Below are 21,104 nucleotides of genomic sequence, written 5' to 3'. Positions count from 1 at the left end.
GCTCCCAGACTACCAGTGAATAGTATGTTTTCTTTCTTGTAAATACCGTTCAATGGCATGATTTTAAGGGAGTCTAGCTCGTCATCATCTCCGTTTCTTTTTGTGACCTCGGCGTAGGACTCAATACTCAGGATCTTGTCAAGTTGTCATGCGGCGCTATTTGTTTTAAGATATTTCCAAGGCGGCGGGATTGGCACCGGCTTCGTAAGACATTCGTTCATTCACTATTTTGTGCAGTGTGGCGTATTTTGACTATGTTTATGCACAGCAACAGAGTTGAGCTCTTTTGTTGCTTCATTTGAAATTACCAGAAACCTGGAAACATCTACCTTCTTGAGATGGTTCTGAATTTGTTGTTGTGTGGTTTTCGTTTGTTCATGTTTTACTGGACTCAGTATCATACGGATCTTGAGCAGATGTTGATGAAAAATCGCCAAAATATTCGTCAAAATGGACACTGAAAGTTAGAAACTTCCATTAAAGTAGATCTTCAGCCTGAAGGAGCTCATAATTGTCATTCAGAAACTGTAATTAATTAAATTTGTTAATTTTTTGGAAAAACAATAACAACAGTTTTGGCAACAGTAGTTTCAAAATTCTCCACACAACGGCTTTTTGCCTTTCATCTTCCTGAAATTTTATTGATTACTTTAAACTAATCTTGAAATCTGATTGTTTGTTTTGTTTTACTGTCCCATTCTCATTAGCTGAGAAAAAGATGCGATTTAGAGCAAAAAATAGTGCGATTCGTGCATAAATCACACCACTGAGAGCCAATCAGATTGCAAGGATAACCAGTGATTTAAAAATGGATTTAATAAAGTTAAATATCTGGGGAAAAATGGAAGGAGTTTCAAGTTTTTTTGCATACGTTATTTCTCGAAAACAAAGTGCAAATTAACAAAAACAATAATTACACAACGACGCTTTTCATGTCAAAACAAGTCAGTCAGCCAAAAATTAGCTTGATCCTGCAAAAAAAAAAAAAATTGGCCCAAATGCTATATACGCCCTTTTAGCACAAAAGCCTTCAATTTTCAGATAGTCGCGTCTGATATATCAAGTCACGGAATAGTGCATTCTTATTCTGTTGCCACCTTTGCCATTAACAATAAAACCACTTCAAATTAATACACAACAAGAAGATCTGTTAGATCTTATAACTATGCTTTTGAAATTTACCTGTTTTCTTAGCACTACAGTAGCAATGCAGTGCACATTTGAAAGCAGTCCTTGATGATTCATTTATTGAGTTATTTTTTTGTAAAAAAAACCTCTTAGTCGGCGCGTCGGGTATGTTTCAGGTCAATGGGTGAGTGAGTGAGTGAGTGAGTGAGTGAGTGAGTGAGTGAGAGATGTATGTATGTCACACCAATCAGATTGGATCTACTATAAACAGCCAATCAAATTTCTTATTGTAAAGGTAAATGGTAAGTGAGAAACACAAGGTATGTATAAACACAAGGACTTTGGTAATTGAAAAATAAAGAGTGATGTGTAAGTTGCCGGTTTGTGACTTTTAGTCCGGTTTGGAGGGGAGTGTGACAGTTACATACGTACATTGGGTTGTTTTAGAGTGCATAATTTTCAGTGTAATGGTGGCTAGTATTGAACAAGATGAGTCTTGAGTTTTGAAGCAGTTCATGAGTTAGTAGTAGGCAAATGGCATGAGATATTTTTATTTTTAATTACAAAGGGTAACTTGATACTTTTGTTTTTCACAAGGAGTTAATTCAATTAGAGGTCATGAATCATCGCTTCTAGTTCTTAGGACATGTTTTAGAGAAGACGAGACTATTAAGATTTGAAACAGTTCTAACGTTTACAATAGTAAGTGCAGGTAACGATTGTTTTGTTCTTGTTGCATGCAGATATAATGAGATATTTTTATTTTTTAGTTTCAAAGGGTAATTTGACCCCCTTCTTTTTCACAAGGGAGTAAATTCAATTAGAGCTGACGAACTGTCACCACGTGTTCCCACGAGATGTTTGCTATCTTTAGTTACAAAATGGTAACTTAACACTTTTGTTTTTTATATGGGAGTAAATTCAATTGGAGCTGACAAGGTATCAGCTATTATTCCCAGGATATTAAACAGAAAAGAAGCTTTCACTTCTGGATGGTGTTTATGTCTCTGCAGTAGCAGTTTAATATTTTTATTTGATGGACATTTTATGACATTGTTTTCAGTCCAATATTTTTAAAGGTAAAAAGTATGAAAACCATTCAAATGTTCTTTGAAGACTGCGTGGCACCAAGTGCAATTTAATTAAATCAGATTTTCAACATGTCCGAGAGTTTTTTTCTCTTTCGTTCTATTTTCGGTGAAGTAGTGTTGTTGCGTTGTGTTGTTCTCTTAACTTGAGTATTTTTGAGCAAAAATTCCTCTTGTGATCGGTGAGTGAGGGAGTTATGCATGTCCGCGTGTCACACCAATCACAGTGTGGGCTGTATCAAAGTACGAATCAAATTGCTTGTTAGAAAATAAGATGGTATCTACATTAATCTGGAGATGTGTCAGATTACTGTAATTTGTTCAGTCAAACATTTTATGGCTTTCTATTTAGTTATCCTACCATTGCCAATGTAACATCGTATGTACATCATAAATTCCCAGTTTCTTCCTTGCTGTATATTGCAACCAAAAACACTTGTCAAATTAACCACATCATTACTGTAAACAATTCCATGAATGCCCCTATTTCACAGACTTTCAGTTCACAAAAAAATAACTCTTGCACACCTTGCGTGCCCATGTTTATATTGGTCTGTGTTTTCAAGTTCTGCGTTTTCGAGGCCTGTGGTCTGTGGTCTGTGTTTTAGAGGTCTGTGTTTTAGGGACACCCTATCATTTTTGTAACTAGTGCCTGTAGGGCTTCATTCTGGGTGAGTTTGAAGAAATTCAATTTTTGCGCTAATTCCAAGTCTAGTTGATATTTAGGGGAAGCTGCTCTTAACTATCCCAGCAAAAAACATTCCTTTTAGTTCTTTTCACCTTGTTACAAAGGATTCAAATACATGTAAGTGGGTCAGGTAATTTCTGAATAAAGGGACAGTGTCTCAGCTGGTTATCAAAAGTTTTTCTTTCATGCTTTCTTGCCAAATGCCAGCAAACATACAAATGAATTGGATTAAAAGATTACACAGAGCAAAACCAGGATTAAATACAGGATTACAAGAAGGATAGAAGTGGATAAAGTTAATCTCATTCATTTTGTGACAGGATGTCAACTAGATATCAAAATAATTGCCATTGTTCCTTAATTTGGTGGCATATGCCAGACACTGACCATAAGGTTAAGGTCACAAGAGAGGAGTTAGCAAGAAGTAATTAAAATGTTAATCAATACAGGTTAAATGTCTTCTTGACAAGAGGATTTGCACTGCTGAGGAAGCACCAATTGAATAATAATAACTATATAACTGATTGCTCATCAAAGCCTTATCTCATAGATCAGTCCAACTGGGTTAATACCTGTGAGAGAGATTTTGAGTGAAAGATCGACTGCAGCTGTAACGTGGACAAACAACCAGTCATTCTTGCTTAGTGACAATAATTAGATCCACCCAGGGGGGTGATACAGCCCAAATCACCAATTTTGCTCAAACTTGGCACAAATGTTATGTTTGGTGAGTAAATGATTGCGGCAAAACAGTTCGTCAAAATATTTTATCCCCTTCAAGTTTTTGCAGGGGGGGGGACCCCTGCAAAAATGGCCATTTAACACTAATTTATGCATCTTTAATTGGCCATCTTTAGTTTAGTACTTCTACCACAAGAAAAGCCACGTGAAAATGAAATCCACTAGAACTATCAGTCTAAAAGCACAGATGTTCATTTCAACTGGGCAATTTGATTTCTCTCCTTGGCTTCATCTTCAGTAAGGTGCATATTTTGTAATGTTGTGAATAGCCTTTTATTGATGGCAAATATCTGCAATAGGCAGAACCAGATGCACATTATAGAAATATCTAGCTAAGCATTTTCCTATCCATTACGAGTAGAAATTCTGCAAAAACAAGCACTTGAGACACTTCTTTCAAACATTTTCAGAGCTATATCTTGAGGCATATTGATGGAACACTGCAGCGGAACATTCAACTCACAAACTCCCTCAACTTATGTTTTCAGGTGTAAAATAGAGTGGAAACAAGAGGCCTAGAGGCCTTAACGCGGATGGTTTTTTTAAGTTTGCAGTGATCATCGTTGGTTTCTATGTGAAGAGTGATGCCCAGTAATGACATTAAGTGAAAATGGTGAATGCTTTTTGAATCTACGGCTGAAGGGCTGTAGATTCTATGTCATTGAGCATGTCTGTTAACCAAAATCGTGTAGCAAAAGAATATTCATACTTAATCAAACTTCGGATGTGCGAAGATCGCTTCCCGATTAATGCCCGAATGACTGACTGTACGAGTGAGAGGAACAAGATTGGTCACAATTGATTTGTTGGTAGACTTTTGGTTAGTCAAACCTGTCAATGTTTGTAAGAGGGAGTTGCTTGTCAAAACGGAGGGAAAAAAAATAAATTTGCTAGCAGAAGCACAGTGTTTACAGAGCATTATCAACGACTACGATCTCTAACCGCTGACCGTATGTATGACATTGCAGACTCGTTTTCCCACGCTCTTCGAAGTGATGGGAATTGGTGAGTAGACAAAGTTTTCCATTTTTTTCTGATATAACCAGGTACAGCTATCAGCGAATGTGCCAAGACATTGTTCTTGAATGATCTTGCATGATTTTGATTGGTTTACGAAAGGTTTTGATTGGAAATACGATTGTTACGTGCCTTCAAAGCAGCTTTCGAGCAAATAAAATGCACATTTGCAAATTGATGTTTATTTCATGTTTTCATACAACCCAGAACTCAACGTAATGTTTGTTTTATTATAAATATTTGTTTCAGCTACAGGCAGGATCAATTCTAAAATGCTCTGCTGACAAATAGCTATCTGAACCAGGTCGATACAAAGAACGTTCACATAAATTCTTCATACGGAAATTCTGGATTCTTTCAATATTAAACACCAACAGATCAGGAAGGTTTGCTTTACATATATAAACAAGAGTAAGTTCCGTGTCATCTGTTCACCATCGTTTAAGCTTAACTAGCTAATATTTCTATACTATCTCAAAGGGATGTCCCTGGTTTTATGAAAAGCTTTTATGAAGAGCCCGAGAGTTATTGACGTCACCATCCTATACAAAAATTACACAACTTAAAGCATTTTGTCTTTGGCAACAGAGCATGCAAAAGTTAATTTCCTGCATCTACTGCCGTTCCCATCTTGGCCTTCCTGCCCTTGCATCATGATGTTGCTTGTGATGCAGAGGACATTAATGCCATGCACTCAAATTTTAAAACAATATATTTTGCAATGTAGAACAGAACCTGCTATAATGAACACTATATCGAGGCTTCTCTAATTAAGTGAGTAATCTTAACTCTTTCTGATTCGCCAATTTGTTGCTTAGCAATGACGTCATCAGTTTTTACATGTGGACGTATATAGATAGTGTTAGCGGCATATTCCCGCCAGTAGTTCAAGTTTCAGTTATCGTGCATGCACAGTACGTGTTTTCAAGTAAATTAAGTTTTAAGCTACCCTTGACTATTTAGAGTGCAAGCGGGAACCGATGTGTAAGTACAAACTGTTTTCTATGCTTGCTTTTTAGTATAAGTTTCAAGTTTTGACGTTTTTTAACCTTAAGAACCTTTAGTCTCTGGTTTTTTTATACAACAGCCTATTGTACTAAGTCCAACACGTGGCAGGGCCCCAGTTTTCAAAGTTGTTATTTCATCTTGTTTTTAGCGATAGATCTTTATAGTTCACACTCCCCCTAGGTTAGGTTTCTATTTAGCAACTTTCCTATAAGAATCTCTGGTAATTCAGTTAAGTCCTTTCCTTGCTAGTAAATTCCCACATCGCTTTCAGTGGCGCTCACGCAAGCACGTTTTTATCGCATCATACAATTTTATTGCTTTCAAGTTTTTAGAGTGTTATCATTTATTGTATTAGGACAGTTAGCAGTATGCGTATCTGCTTGGGATCACTGATGATTTTAATTGTATCTTTACTGAGAAGTTTGACTGGAAGTATTGTCATATCGCAGTTATGATTGGAATGTTTGCTATTATTGTTTCGTGACTCTTGTCATCTTGTAATCTTCTATTATCTAGTAATTAGTTTATTCATTACATTATATTTCAGTTTACGTTCGATTATCGTCAATTAAATCACCGTCAATCACAGCTGATTTTCCGTGATCTCTGGCTTTATTTGATTAGTAAAGCATCTCCCACACACACTAGTCTCATCGCGACAAGTTGTCTAGCAAGTGACAATTCAGCCTTTCAACAGTCGCTGTGAACCTGACATTACAGTAAAACATCGAGGCTTGTTCTAAATTCGTCATCGGTATTTCATGACAAACAATGAGCATCGCATCCACACCTGAAGATCTGGCATCGTTTCTTGATGAAGACACTGATGAAGACCGAGAAAATGTCGTGCCCATTGCCCAGTCAGAACTCAATGTCAAAATTTCAAAGCGAAAACAGAAGTTCTCAGAGAAGGGAAAGAGCTTTCTAAAGGAATTGACAGCAAAAAGAAAAGAAACAGCTTTCCGAAATCTTAAAAGAAAATTAGATCACATTAAGAAACTACATGAAGATCCCCAAATGGAATTAGAAGTTTTGGAAGTCGAACGCAATGAATTAGATTCTCTAAAAGATGTCTTTAATCAAGCGTGCTACACATACAAAAGTCTGCTGGATAGTCCCGCAGAAAGGGAAGAATCCTATCAGTGGTATGACGTTAGAGACCGAGAATTTACCGAACAAAGAATGAAGCTTTGTGAACAAATCCAGCGCCTTGAAAAAGGATCGCTTTTCACCAAATCTAGCGCCTCGTCGAGCCATAGATCAAAAGTAAGATCCAAGTCATCTAAAGGGTTGACTAGGTCCTCCTCGCGTTCCGTTTCTCAAGCTAGAGCGGACGCCGCAGCAAAGGCAGCTAAAGTCAAAATAGAAATGGAATTTCTGGAAAAGGAAAATGAACTCAGGCGCATTCAACTAGAAAAGGAGTATGCGCTCGCAAAGGCAGAAGAAAGTGTGTTCAAAGAAATTCTAGATGAAGAATATAAATTAAACACGCAAACAAAACAGGGAATTAAACTCGAGGACAAGGAGATAAGCCCCCAACAACCGACAGCCATCATGACAAGAATTGCAAAACAGGAAATGAACACCAACAGCCCTCCTTTTGTGCCTAACACGATTCCAGACAACTTTGGCCAGCAACCAGCAAACAATATACAGAACTTTTAACCATCATCTAGTATAAGTTTCGCCCTTAACCAACTGGTCAACCTTCAAGCCCAACAAACGCAATTAAGCTCAGCGCTAGTCAATCAACAAAGGACCTTTCACCTCCCCGTTAAGGAGACTCCAACATTTTCCGGCAACTCATTCGAATATCCGGCTTTCTTGACCGCATTTGATAGTATTATCGCCGCCAACGTCCCCGCTGATAAGGACAAATTGTTCTTCTTAGAAAAATACACAACCGGCAAGGCCAACGAGGTGGTTAAAGGTTTCCTAGCGACAAACTCTGAAACTGCATACAGCGAAGCCCAGAAACTGCTCGATCAGCGTTTTGGAAACCCTGTGGTGGTAGCCGAAGACTACAAAAAGAAACTTAGAGGTTGGCGACAGATCAGTGATGGCGATAGTAAGGGACTGGAGGAATTCTCTGACTTTTTGGTACGCTGTGAAGAGGCTATGAAGACTATGAAATCTATGTCGGAGCTGGATTCTACTCAGATCCTACAGTCGATCTCCGCCAAGTTGCCATCGTACTCGGGCGTCAAGTGGTGTAGGTCCGCTCATGAGACTCAGGTAAAGGGAAAGAGGCTCGTGGGTTTTACGGACTTTGTAAAGTTTGTCAAACAAGAAGCCGAAGTAGCAAACGACCCGATCTTTTCTCCAGACGTGCTTAAGAGAGAAAGGAAAAGGAACGGCCCAGTTAGAGACAACACCCGTGGCACAAGGTCGAGGCATCAAGGTGGAATCAATCCAAGTCAATCCTTGGTCACTTCTACTACTCCAGTAGGCCATTCTGAACAGACACAATCAGCAGCCACATCGTGGCGCGAACAGTCCTGCCCAGCCTGCAATGGCAAACATACAATAGCGAAGTGCAGCAATTTCACCAAGGCTACTGCAGACAAGAGGTTGGATCTCATCATCGAGAAACACCTATGCTTCAGATGCTTCAGAGCGGGTCACGTTTCCGCTGACTGCACATCCAAGCAAACCTGTGGTGAGTGCGGAAAGCATCACAACACCTTGCTACACGGAGCGACTCTAAAGTCAAAGACACGCAGCAAGCAAACTCCGCCAAGCGCTCAGTCGTCACGCAATCCACCCCAACCCTTGCAACCAGACCACGCTGCCGAGTCTGCTCACTCAAACGCTGCCAGCGTCTCCCACAGTTCTGTCGGTACATCGAACGCCATCATCATGTCTCGAATCGTGCCTGTAGTCCTGTACCATAAGGATAATCCCAGCAAAGAAATTAAAACGTACGCACTCTTGGATGACGCTAGTGACACGACGTTCGTGACAAATAAGGTAAAGAGCGAGCTTGGAGTTGAGGGAGTCGACACAAGTCTCAATTTAAGCACAATGCATGGCCGCAAAGTAATCCCTGTATCCCATATCGACGGATTGATAGTGGAGCGCCCCGACAAACACGCGCAGGTCGAACTCCCTAAGGCATATGCAAGAGACATAATCCCATCCAGAAAGGACCAAATCCCAACCCCAGCAGTAGCAGACAAGTGGCAACACCTGAAGAAAATAAGGGACAAAATACCTCCACTAGACAAAAACCTCGACGTTGGAATACTGATCGGATCCAACTGCCCGAAGGTGATTAAACCAAAGGAAGTGATAGCTGGTAAAAGCGAAGATCCATACGCAGTCCGAACACTCCTTGGTTGGTGCATAGTCGGACCAGCCAGTCTTTCAGAGACCCCCCTAGATGAAGACGGCGTAGCAACGTGCAACAGGATTATAGCACATGAGAACGCGCCTGAAACAAGCCACATTAGTTTTATCCTGGAAGACAAGACAAAGGAGGCTCTAAACCCCTGCTATGTAAATCAAATGTTTAAGATGGACTTTGCGGAAAATAAGCACATGGCTCAGCAAAGTCTCTCCAAGGAAGGCAAGAGGTTTCTAAACATCGCAGAGACGCGCATACACAGACGTGACGACAGCCACTACGAACGTCCACTCCTGTTGAAGGAAAGCTTCAAAGGTCTCCCTAACAACAGAGATGACGCTGTCCAATGCATGTACCACCTCAAGAAACGGTTTACGTCGCCGAGTAACAGAATACAAAGAAGAGTACATGAAGTTCATGGGAGACATGATTGAAAACGGCTACGCCGAAAGGGTTCCGAGTGATGCTGATGCAAACTCCGGCATGACCTTTTACATTAATCATCACGGTACAAGACATCCGAAGAAAAAGAAGTTAAGAATAGTCTTTAATTGCAGCCAAGAATACAATGGGGAATCTCTGAACAAGAATCTGTTGCAAGGTCCTCTACTGACGAACAACCTTACTGGTGTCTTGTTGAGATTCCGACAAGAACCCGTTGCTGTGACATGTGACATTGAGGGCATGTTCCATCAAGTCCATGTCAATCCCGAGCACCGTGACCTGCTTCGCTTCCTCTGGTGGGAGAATGATCTTTCTAAAGATCCTGTAGACTATCGCATGACAGTTCACCTGTTCGGCACGACGTCATCACCAAGCTGCGCCAACTTTGCACTCAAGCAAACCGCGAATGACTTCGAGGGAGAATACGGTGAACAAGCAGCCAACTTCATGCGAAACGATTTCTATGTAGATGACGGCTTGAAGTCAGTCGCTACAGCAGCGTCAGCAGTAGAATTGGTGAAAAATGTAAAAGCCATGTGCCACCAAGGAGGATTCAATCTTCACAAGTTCTTGTCCAACAGCAAAGAGGTAATCAAGAACATCCCCGAGAGCGACAGGGCAGAGGGAGTTAAAGAGATAGACCTAGACCTGGACGCACTTCCCTTAGAACGCACACTAGGAGTTCAATGGTGCGTTGAATCTGACAGCTTCGAATTCAGCGTCGTCCTGCAAGACAAACCATGCACGAGACGAGGTATCCTGTCGACCGTAAGCTCTATATATGACCCTATAGGTTTTGTAGCCCCCCTAATGCTTCAAGGAAAGTCAATACTGCAAGAGTTATGCAGTCTCCATTTGGACTGGGACGATCCAATACCAGAAGACACGAAGATGAGATGGGAGAAATGGAGAATGGAACTGATGAAACTACAGAGCATCACGATTCCTCGGTGTTACAAGCCTAAAGATTTCGGTCAAGTCGTCAGAGCAGAGCTGCACCATTTCAGTGACGCAAGCGTCCGGGGCTATGGCCAGTGTAGCTATTTACGTCTCGTAGTTGATGCAAACAAGGTCCACTGCGCTTTCGTGATGGGAAAATCGTGAGTAGCTCCTCTCAAACCTGTAACCATCCCGAGACTCGAGCTAACCACCGCTGTTTGTTCCGTACGGATAAGTCAACAGATTCATCGTGAGCTAGAATACCGGATCGATGAGGACTTCTTCTTCTTTTTCTATTATTCTGAACAGTTTATTGCGAATGTTACTCCATGTTTCTACGAGCCGTACAGTTCTAATTCGGCTTGCTATGTATGGCTTTGTTTGTTCTTAAAATTGAGTGCTAGCGTAAACAACATACGTTTGAGACATTTGGTAAGATCAAGTAAGTTGCAGGGTAAACAATAAGTCCTTCCTCAAACGTTTGAAATGCTTGTTCAGGTTTAAATATTTCAAATCAAAGCAATGCAAAAATAAATTAAGCTCAAAACAATGAAATCCAAATTTATAATAACTAAACAAGAGGTTATTTTGATGGTTCTTTATTACATGTAAATATACACCTTCAAATTTTCTTTGAACACATGCAGTCCACCTAACGTGCACTACAAAAAAATGAATGTGTTAAGCTAAGTTCTAAAGGCGGCAAAATACAAGAAACAAAAACCCGTATCTTGTATATCGCCGCTTAAAGGCGGCGACGATATGTTCAGTACAAAAACTCTCAACTTGGCCTATGTTTCGAGTTTTTCACCTTGTGTGATCAACTTTATAGTTGCAATCAGTACAGAGTGGGTCTAATTTGAGCAACAAATTTTGGCTTTGCTGCTCATTCATCAAAATCACAACTTGTCACGCATATAATTTGCTCACATTTCGTGACAAGTTGAGGGTTTGTGTATCTCGTGAAGCCACCTTAGAGCTTACTGCAGGAAGCCTTCCACGTAGCGAAAAAAATCAACCTTGAATGCGGATGAAAAGCAACAGGAGCCACCATTGGCTACAATGTAATTACCTGTAGCCAATAACAACTTGCGTTACAATTTGCAACTACCATGAAGGGAAAAAAACAAACAAAACGACCCAAATTTCTAACACGGATTGCTTCGCACGAGGATATAACCAAGCTTACTGAAATTCTCAAAAAGAACCTTTTCCCTGCCCATTTAATTGAAAAAGTGGTTAACCGTTACATCACTGGGACCCATAGCAATCATTGTCCCCGGGGCTACCCCCTTACCACCTCGCCCACGTTTTACTTTAAGCTGCCATACATAGGCCATTTTTCTGTCATCACTCAGAAGAAGATTCGACACTTAATCAAGCGCTATTGTAATGATTTAGACATCAAATTAGTTTTTTCTTCCTTCAAGATAGGTAACCTTTTTGGTGTGAAAGACCCTATCCCCGACGGGCTTCGTTCACGTGTGGTTCATAAGTTTACATGTGCGGGCTGTAATGCCTGTTATGTCGGCGAAACCTCCCGACATTTTTCCACACGCGTACGTGAGCACTTAGCCGTTGATAGGGCCTCTCACATCTTCAAACATCTTCAGAATTCTGAACGTTGTCACTCATTGTGTTCAATAGACTGCTTTCATATTTTAGATCACACCACTACCAGCTTTCAACTCAAGATAAAGGAGGCTATTCAATCAGCAATTACACCATGTAAATCTAAAATTATCCTTTTAACTTACACCTTTTCACGTTCTTGTTGTTACTATTTGTCTTAATTAGCATTTTTGCCTACTTATTATTCAACTTGCTTTGTAATCATTCATTCAACTGAAGATGACAGAAGCTCTGTCGAAACATGTCTTGCAAACTTAAAAAATTGGTCGTTTTCCTTAAAAGAATTAATTAAAATAATTGTAATATTTAATATGAATCAATAAAGTGTATTTTTAATTTCCTCTTTAATTGAAAATCAAGTAATTGTTTGTCAGACTCATCAAGAGAATTCCAAATTTTAGGTCCCTGATATCTAATGTTGAAGATTCCGAAATTGAAGGGGTGAGTGCAAAACCATGTTAAGTGACGATTTGGGTGAAAAAAAAAATTTTTGTGAAAGGGCTTGAATTTTTGCATGTGGTCTTCAATGTAATAGAAAAACGCGGCCCTGTATTTTTGTCGCTGGTTTTTGCTTCGTTTTCGAGTTATAACGTATGCAAAAATACTTGGCTTTTCCTAGCCATGTCTTTAGAGTTTATTTGTTGAACAGCAAACAGGCAGACTGTTTATAGTGTATGAAGTCAAAATCAAATCTCCCAGCATATATAGAGCGGAAATCTGGGAACAGATTGTTTACATCAGTTATTGTGACGTGAGCACAACACGTGAATCGATCGAGCGGCAAACAAAATACCATCGAACAAAAAAGAGATGTGCCGCATTAGAGCTCTGTCAACTAATATCTTAAGCATTGTGTTAAAGTACCTTGTATGCCTGCCTGGTGGTTGAGAGGCATCATAAAGCCTCGATAAACCCGTAAGTCATCAGCACGTTTTAAAGAATCAAAATGTGTTCTGAAACTTCGAAGGCAGCTGATATACCGTAATCATGTTATCGGCGTTCGAAGTCAGATCGAGCCAGGCAGCAAAGTCCAAGAGCAGTTCTTGCCCAAGAAAAATACCCTCTGGTGAGTCGTGGCCCATTTGCCAAGCGTTGCTAGCGTCAAAGTTTGGAAAGCGAGAACTGGTTTTAGACTTATAAAATTTGTCTTGTATCGACCGCCATGTTTTGCCGCGCACGAGGTGTAAAGACCCTTCCCGGCATGCATTGCGATCACGTTCTGCTCGCGTTTCTCGAACTGGTAACTAGATTGTTTCGGCTTTTTTCATTTAAAGATAATAATGGCCAACAAGTAGCGATCGATTGTAACATAGATCTGTGATCCAGGTTGCGTTGATTTTATTTCATATCGGCATGATTTGTAGTGTTTTGAACTTCTAGGATCAGCGGACATGCAGATGTATGGAGACCCGTACGTTGCGCAGAAGGGTTAATTTGTTAATCTGTTAGGCGGTGCGTGACATAAAGCTACGATCACGTTTGTCGAAAAATATGTATTTATCTCGTGATTTTTAGCCATTTAAGACGTTGCTGTATTTGGAAAAGTGCTTATTTGATGTTTATTTGTTCAGTGCAGATAGTCATTGTCCCAGATAACCAAAGTAAGTTCCAGATGTTAACACTATTTTCCGGCCGCCATATTTTACCTATTTAAACCTGAAATCAACATTTTTGAGCTTATACATTGCGTGAAATTAACATTTTGCTGTTTTCTAAGTGAAATCAACATCCTTGCCGTCACGCATTACGTGAAATCAACATATTTACCTATTTAGACCTGAAATCAACATTTTTGAGCTTATACGCTGCGTTAAATCAACATTTTTCAGTTTTCTAAGTGAAATCAACATCCTTGCCGTCACGCGTTAACATGAAATCAACATTTTTGCCTATTTAGACCTGAAATCAACGCTTTTGAGCTTATACGTTACGTGAAATTAATATTTTGCTGTTTTCTAAGTGAAATCAACATCCTTGCCGTCACGCGTTACGTGAAATCAACATTTTTGAGCTTATATGCTGCGTGAAATTAACATTTTGCTGTTTTCTAAGTGAAATCAACATCCTTGCCGTCACGCGTTACATGAAATCAACATTTTTACCTATTTAAACCTGAATCAACATTTTTGAGCTTCTACGCTACATTAAATCAACATTTTTCTGTTTTCTAAGTGAAATCAACATCCTTGCTGTCACGCGTTAACATGAAATCAGCATTTTTACCTATTTAGACCTGAAATCAACATTTTTGAGCTTATACGCTGCGTGAAATTAACATTGTGCTGTTTTCTAAGAGAAATCAACATCCTTGCCTTCACGCGTTAACGTGAAATCAGCATTTTTACCTATTTAGACCTGAAATCAACATTCTTGAGTTTATACATTGCGTGAAATTAACATTTTGCTGTTTTCTAAGTGAAATCAACAACCTTCCCTTTACGGGTTAACATGAAATCAACATTTAAACCTTTTTTGACCTGAAATCGACATTTTTGAGCTTTTACGTTGCGTGAAATTAACATTTTACTGCTTTCTAAGAGAAATCAACATCCTTGCCGTCGTGCATTAACATGAGTCAACGTTTTAACCACTTTTGACCTGAAATCAACAAATTTGAGCTTATATAAGTTGCGTGAAATTGACATTTTGCTGGTTTCTAAGTAAAATTGAAGTCCTTGCGGTCACGGCGGGCCGATCCTTTGTTATAATAAACCAAGGCGAGACTTTGACTTATAACAAAGGCTTGGCTTGGCTATTATGACAAAGGGTTGGCTCTGTTTATCATAACAAAGGCCCGGCTTCATTTATTTGAAGACCTCGGCAGGAAAAGGGCCCTAGGTATTTTAATCAAAAGTGAACTTTGTCGAAAATGCTCCAAATTTCGCATGCAGTTTTGTTTAGGTATGTTTAACAATGTCCCGTAGTTTTTCCGCTAAGCTTCGCTTCGTTTTCGAGATATTGCGTATGCAGAAAAACTACTCGGTTTTCCTAGCGGCGTCTTTATAAACAAAGCAAAAACCAGCGACAAAAATACAGGACCACGTTTTTCTATTACACTGAAGACCACATGCAAAAATTCAAGCCCTTTCGCGAAAAATTTTTTTTCACCCAAATCATCACTTAGCATGGTTTTGCACTCACCAGTTCAATTAGTTCTGGTTTTGGCCAATGAATAGTATGCCAGCACAGAAAAAATATTGAAGTCCCCAAAATTAACATTTTATGGCTTTTTTGAGAACTTTATTGATTTCTCTCACTATCCATGTTAGAAAAATGTGTATTGGTTTTGCCTATTGCAGATATTTGCCATCAATTACAGTGTGTTTACTGAAACCAGGACCACCCAGACAATGAAAACCAATCAGATGGCACAACTGAAACAATAGATTCCAACATTTTCAAATCCAGCCAATCAAATGTCTGGTTCAAAACAATGAAATCTCAACTTGGTCATTGTGGTGCTTGTGCTACTATTACCAAGCTCAGGCCGTTAGTACTTTCGCGTTAGAAAATATTGTGTTACTGTATTTTAGATTTTACATTGACAAGCGTGATTAACTCATTAGATTGACAGTTTTCCACTGTGAACATATGCCACACAAAATATCACTTTTACGGTTGTTGTTTAAAACCCTAGAATAACAGATTTTGAAATTTTTTTACATAATAAATTCCACTCCCAGCTTTCGGTTATTTACCATGCAGTTCTCGGAAAAACCATCGTGTCCACTGTCTCAGAAGCTGTACATTTTGGCGTTTGAGCTCCCTTTCTGGGTTATCGGCGTATTGAAATAACATCTAAATGGAGAATTCACACGAATTTTTTCCATGCTGTACTATCAAAGCCTCAGCGTGTAAAATCACTCAGGCAAAAACAAAAGACGATAGCGCCAAACCTCCCCCGGATGGAAAAGTCGAAGATATTGCGAACAAAGAATTCAAGTTACAAGTCCATTTTTGTATTAAGTTAACTTTTCATTTCTACTGCTTGAAGTTTGCTTTCAGCTCCTTTCAGTTACATCAAAAATAATCCCTACCAATTCCTACATATTTTCAAACCTGTACACATGCAAAACTACTCAGAGACCATTTGAAGGGTTTCTTTTAAACAGCCACGACAATATTCAAACCCTACACCACACACTCTGGTGGCGATATATATTTATGAGTGACACTCTTAAGCGGCTTTTCTTTCCATGTATTTTCTAAACCAAACAACCCATAGAAAGTGGGGCAGTATATAATTCTTCTTAAATCTGCAAGCACGTGAAACTACTAACGGTTTGGGCTTAAGAGATTTCATTGTTTTGTACCAGACATTTGATTGGCTGGATTTGAAAATAGGACATTTGATTGGCTAGATTTGAAAATGTTGGAATCTATTGTTTCAGTTCTGCCATCTGATTGGATTTCATTGTCTGGGTGGCCCTGGTTTCAGCAAACGCACTGTAAAGGCTATTCACAACACTACAAAATATGCACCTTACTTAAGATTAAGCCATGGAGAGAAATCAAATTGTCCAGTTGAAATGAATATCTGTGCCTTTAGACTGATAGTTGTACAGCATGATCCAGTGGATTTCATTTTCACATGGTTTTTCTTGTTGTAGAAATACTGAACCAAATATGGCTAATTAAATATGCATAAATTAGTGTCGAATGGCCATTTTGTCGGGGGTCCCCCTAACTTAAAGGGAATAAAATATTTTGACCTACTTTTTTGCCACAATCATTCCCTCACCAAACCCAACATTTGTGCCAAGTTTGAGCAAAATCAGTGATTTGAGCTGTATCACCTTCTGCCTGGTGCTGCCTCATTTTCTCATGGACACACTCTTAATACTAAATTAATAGGTCCTCAAGTAAACTAGACAGTACCTCTGGTGTCTGGGGAAAACCAGTGCAGTTCCACTTGAAATGTTTAACATCATTGAATGAAAGCTCTGGTAGGTTGTCCTAAAATAGATAATTGGACTTAAATTGAACCCACATTTATATCATTGGAAAAATATGAACACTAATCAAAATGACAAAGACGAATATTTTTGTCAACACACGACATTTTAAATTAACAATTTTTCAACTTTGTACCAAGTAAGACAATTTTCTCAGCTGAGAGAATCATGTTCAAAGGTATTTTTTCCTGTTCCTAGCTTATACTTTACCTTAGAATATTACTTAGGTGATTATAAACAGAGGTTATGTTGCAGTCACTGGTCAAGGATTAAGTCATATCTTACTTGAATCATCTGGTGCAAGGTGATAATTATAATGAAAATGCAAATCACTCATTTTCAAGCTATGATGTCATATGACGTCATTGCTCGATGTCAGGATGCAAAATTCCTTTGGATAAATGATGTCATGTACAATTTATCCAGAATCAAACTGAGGAGACCTGAGAACTAAGCCAGTTTCCTTGAAAACCACCATCTTGATTTTGGTAATCGAGCAACATTGTTTTGCAGCAGCTTGAGGTATCGACAATGTGTTGGTTAGATTTGAGATGGTACAAACCAGAAGGCAACTGACAACAGCTTTTAAAGGGATTGAAAAGGTGAGTTGTCCAAAATCATTGTTTTTCTCAATCATGCAATATATTTGATACTGTAATGACCCATAATGAAAAGTTCTGATCTATGTTATTTACATTTTATTGGGAAACAATGAATCTTCCAACTTTGAGTTTCAAAGTCATTTGCAATGAATGCCTTCATAGCAAACGACTTGTTTTTACATGCCGCTTTTGACTTACTGGCTTGTCAATGATATAGAAATATCTGAAATATATCCTGGGCCTTTGTTTTTCAAAATGCTTAAGGTCATTCCTCTTCATGAGATATTGATTATTAATTCATACCTTCTTTTATTGTTAGCAGAACAGTGAAATGGTTAATGTGTATTGATCTTACTTCAGTTAGTTATCAGTGTATTTTCAAGTATTGGCTACATTTCAACAACAGACAGTAACAACCATGTTTGCAAGATACAGTACAATGTGAAATGTTGTACTTTAAAGCTAAATTATTTAGCTATAGGATTACAGAGTCATATTTGCCTCAGTGTAAATACACTGCCAAGTTTTGACAAAAAAGCAAAATAGCCACCTTATTCAAGTTCATATTTTTCACAATCAAATGAAGCAATTTTGTTCCACTTTTCAGCAAATGTGGTTCATGTGCATAAAAATAGCATGCGCTCCAAATGTGCTTCCCATAGGTCCGGCAAACATATACTAGAGTGACTCAATTAGATTTGTTTCATGTTACCAGTCAAAAACTTCAGCCAAGATTTTTTGATAGAATTTGCTTAAACTCGCTACTCATCAGGCACACTATCTAAACTACAAGTACAGTACACAGTTTAGAAAGAAAACCTCTAGATGTCAAGAAAATTGACCATGAGTAAAAACAGCATTAACGTCATTGCGTTGCTATGGTAACTCCCATCTCAATAAAATACACCACACCCGAAACTTTGGTCTATCCCTAACAAGAGTGTGGATATCAATCTCCTGTATTATGCTTTAGTGCACTGTGATTTATATTTAAAGTTGGAAGGTATCACCATTGAAAAATCCAATCAAGCCACCTTAATGCTATGGATACCTGACTGGATAGTAAGATAATATACCCAGTCCGTTTTATGAAGCTCGCATAGGTGTACAAGTTTTCGCAGAGCACCACACCTCTACGCTTTTACCACCCATCACTTGGGTACTTCTTCTCTTGTGTGTGTATATAAAACGGTGGCATGTTACCATGGTTACCAATAGTTTTTGGTCCATTGTAAAAGTTTTTATTCAACCCTACGCCTGAACTCATTCATTAACAATCATTTCTACATAATGAACTGTATGGCTCTACGACCACACATATTAAGATAATGAACTGTGTGGCTCTGTGACTCTATGATCACACATAACTTATCTAGATAATGAATATACGGTCGTACTAATGTTCTAAAGGAAAGTAAAATATACAGTCAAACTAACATTCTGAAGGAAAGTAAACAAACTATACGGTCATCCTAACATACTGAATGAAAGTAAAATATACAGCCATACTAAAACACTGACTGAAATTAAAATATACGACCATAATGAATGAACACACTGAAATTTACCAAAAAAAAATTATGGCCGTACTAACATACTGAATGAAAGTAAAATACACACAGCCATACATCTACTAACACACTACATGAGAGTAAAATATATGGCCGTACTAACATCCTGAATGAAAGTTAAATATAAACAGCTGTATTAACGTACTGAAGGAAAGTAAAATATGTGTGCCGTACTAACACAATGAATGAAAGTAAAATATACAGCCATTCCAACATACTGAATGACGGTAAAATGTATACATGTACAGCAGTACTAACACACTAGATGAAAGTAAAATACATACGGCCCTACTAACACTGAATGAAAGTAAAATGTGCCCAAGTACATGAAACTCGACATGGTTAGTAAAAATTTTCGTTAAATTAAGTAGTAATTATCATTCATAGAAACTCTTCTTACAAATAAATATTAATTTTCATGAAAGGCTGAGGTTTCCTTTTTTTGCATAAGATCATTTTCTTTCTTGAACAATTTGTTGTTCTATAAAAAAATATGCTTACAGCATAATTGAACAATGAAAAACACTCACTTCACAGAACTCAAGGTAACCAGGCCTTTGTTGGATGGAGAGATCTGGACACAACCTTCATAAAATTACTTCCGCCATTTTGCTTATTTCAGCATTTGTTTTTTTGTTTTTTTGTTTTTTTGTTTTTGGGAGTGGCTCATTAGTGTAAACTGGTTATTATACAGAACAGATGCAGAAACCATTGGATAGCTTTATCAGAAAAAGAATGCCACCCAAAAGTTATGAAGAGGAAACAGTAGATCACAGAAACAACATCGAAGTCACAGAACAGGTACAGTTTCAAACACTACAAAAGACTACCAGAAGCGCTATGAAGAAAAGCGAAAACAAGAAGGAAGAACTTTTTGCCAGGAATGGGAAAAGGTATTTGCCTGGTTGCAGTTCGATGAGTCTACACAAACAATGTCTTCCTCACTCACAGACAAGAGCAGTTCCTTTTTCACAGGTACTCAGGCTTTCCATATCGGAAACATAAAAGCACATGCAAACAATAGTAAGGATGAGACATCCTATGCTGCCAACAGCAAAGGGCCCAACAGGAAAAAGACCATTTCAGAGACATTGTAGAAGCTTTGAGGCAAATGTCACCTGAATCTGAGGAGAAAATGAAAAAGCTTTTCAACATCTCTTAATAATTTGAACCATCCCTACATTAGTTTGTCCTATTTATTAGCACAATTTTCAAATATATTTAAAATTTGTGAACAGATTCTTGGATAATGAACTTCATAATTTGGTTACAGTAGTAAAATTTATGTCCACTAACCTGAAGGGTTTAGTAGTCCAAAAAATTAATTTCGAGCGCTGAAGGCTATTGACAAAGTGGATATACCCAGCCCGTTTTATGAAGCTCAATTAGGCGTAGAAATTTTTGTTGAGCTCTACGACTCTACGATAGTATTTTGAATGTTTAAGCTCCATTTCTCTCGGATATGCGCACACCATAGAGGTGTAGTGGCGTATAGTTATTGTAGCAAATATTATATCGCTTAGGAAATGTTGAGTATTATTACGGATTGCATTGTTTTAATAATTATTGTCAATTTACAATTCTGTATTGAGTTTACCCTGACTACGCTCTACGCTCTACACTCTACGCTATATGGTATAAAATATAGGTATAAAACTCGGCAAAGCGACATGCCAATAACAGCTGAAATCATGCAGACCTAGACCTATGACCTACCGGTAATGACCAAAGTCTAATGGCTGAACTCTAGTTAAAATTCCTCCTTATGACACAACACAAAGTGCCCTTCATAAACACAAGTGAACCAACAAAAAAGGTCAAGAGACTGAACACAGAACAGCAAATGTACAAATTTCATGTATCGTAGGAGTCGTCACAGTAGTGTTGTCAACCCCATTTTATCTGTTTGTACACTGTAGATTGGGCATTGTAAACTCCAGGCACC

The 21,104-nt window shown here is 38.5% G+C and overlaps 1 protein-coding gene across 2 annotated transcripts in view; it reads right to left on the bottom strand.

Moving 5' to 3' along the window:
* LOC145462409 (uncharacterized) overlaps nucleotides 1-21,104 on the bottom strand; it is a 112,788-nt gene that overhangs the window by 69,486 nt on the left and 22,198 nt on the right. For both annotated transcript variants that reach the window (XM_081445934.1, XM_081445933.1), the window contains one exon: nucleotides 16,910-16,987. In XM_081445934.1, coding sequence (XP_081302060.1) covers nucleotides 16,910-16,987 — 78 coding nt within the window. The remainder of the gene's footprint in view (nucleotides 1-16,909; nucleotides 16,988-21,104) is intronic.

This window comes from Orbicella franksi, chromosome 12, assembly GCF_964199315.1.
Source record: "Orbicella franksi chromosome 12, jaOrbFran1.1, whole genome shotgun sequence".
Classification (NCBI taxonomy): domain Eukaryota; kingdom Metazoa; phylum Cnidaria; class Anthozoa; order Scleractinia; family Merulinidae; genus Orbicella; species Orbicella franksi.
The sequence above is the reverse complement of the archived record's forward strand: the minus strand, read 5'-3'. Positions and strand labels throughout refer to the sequence as shown.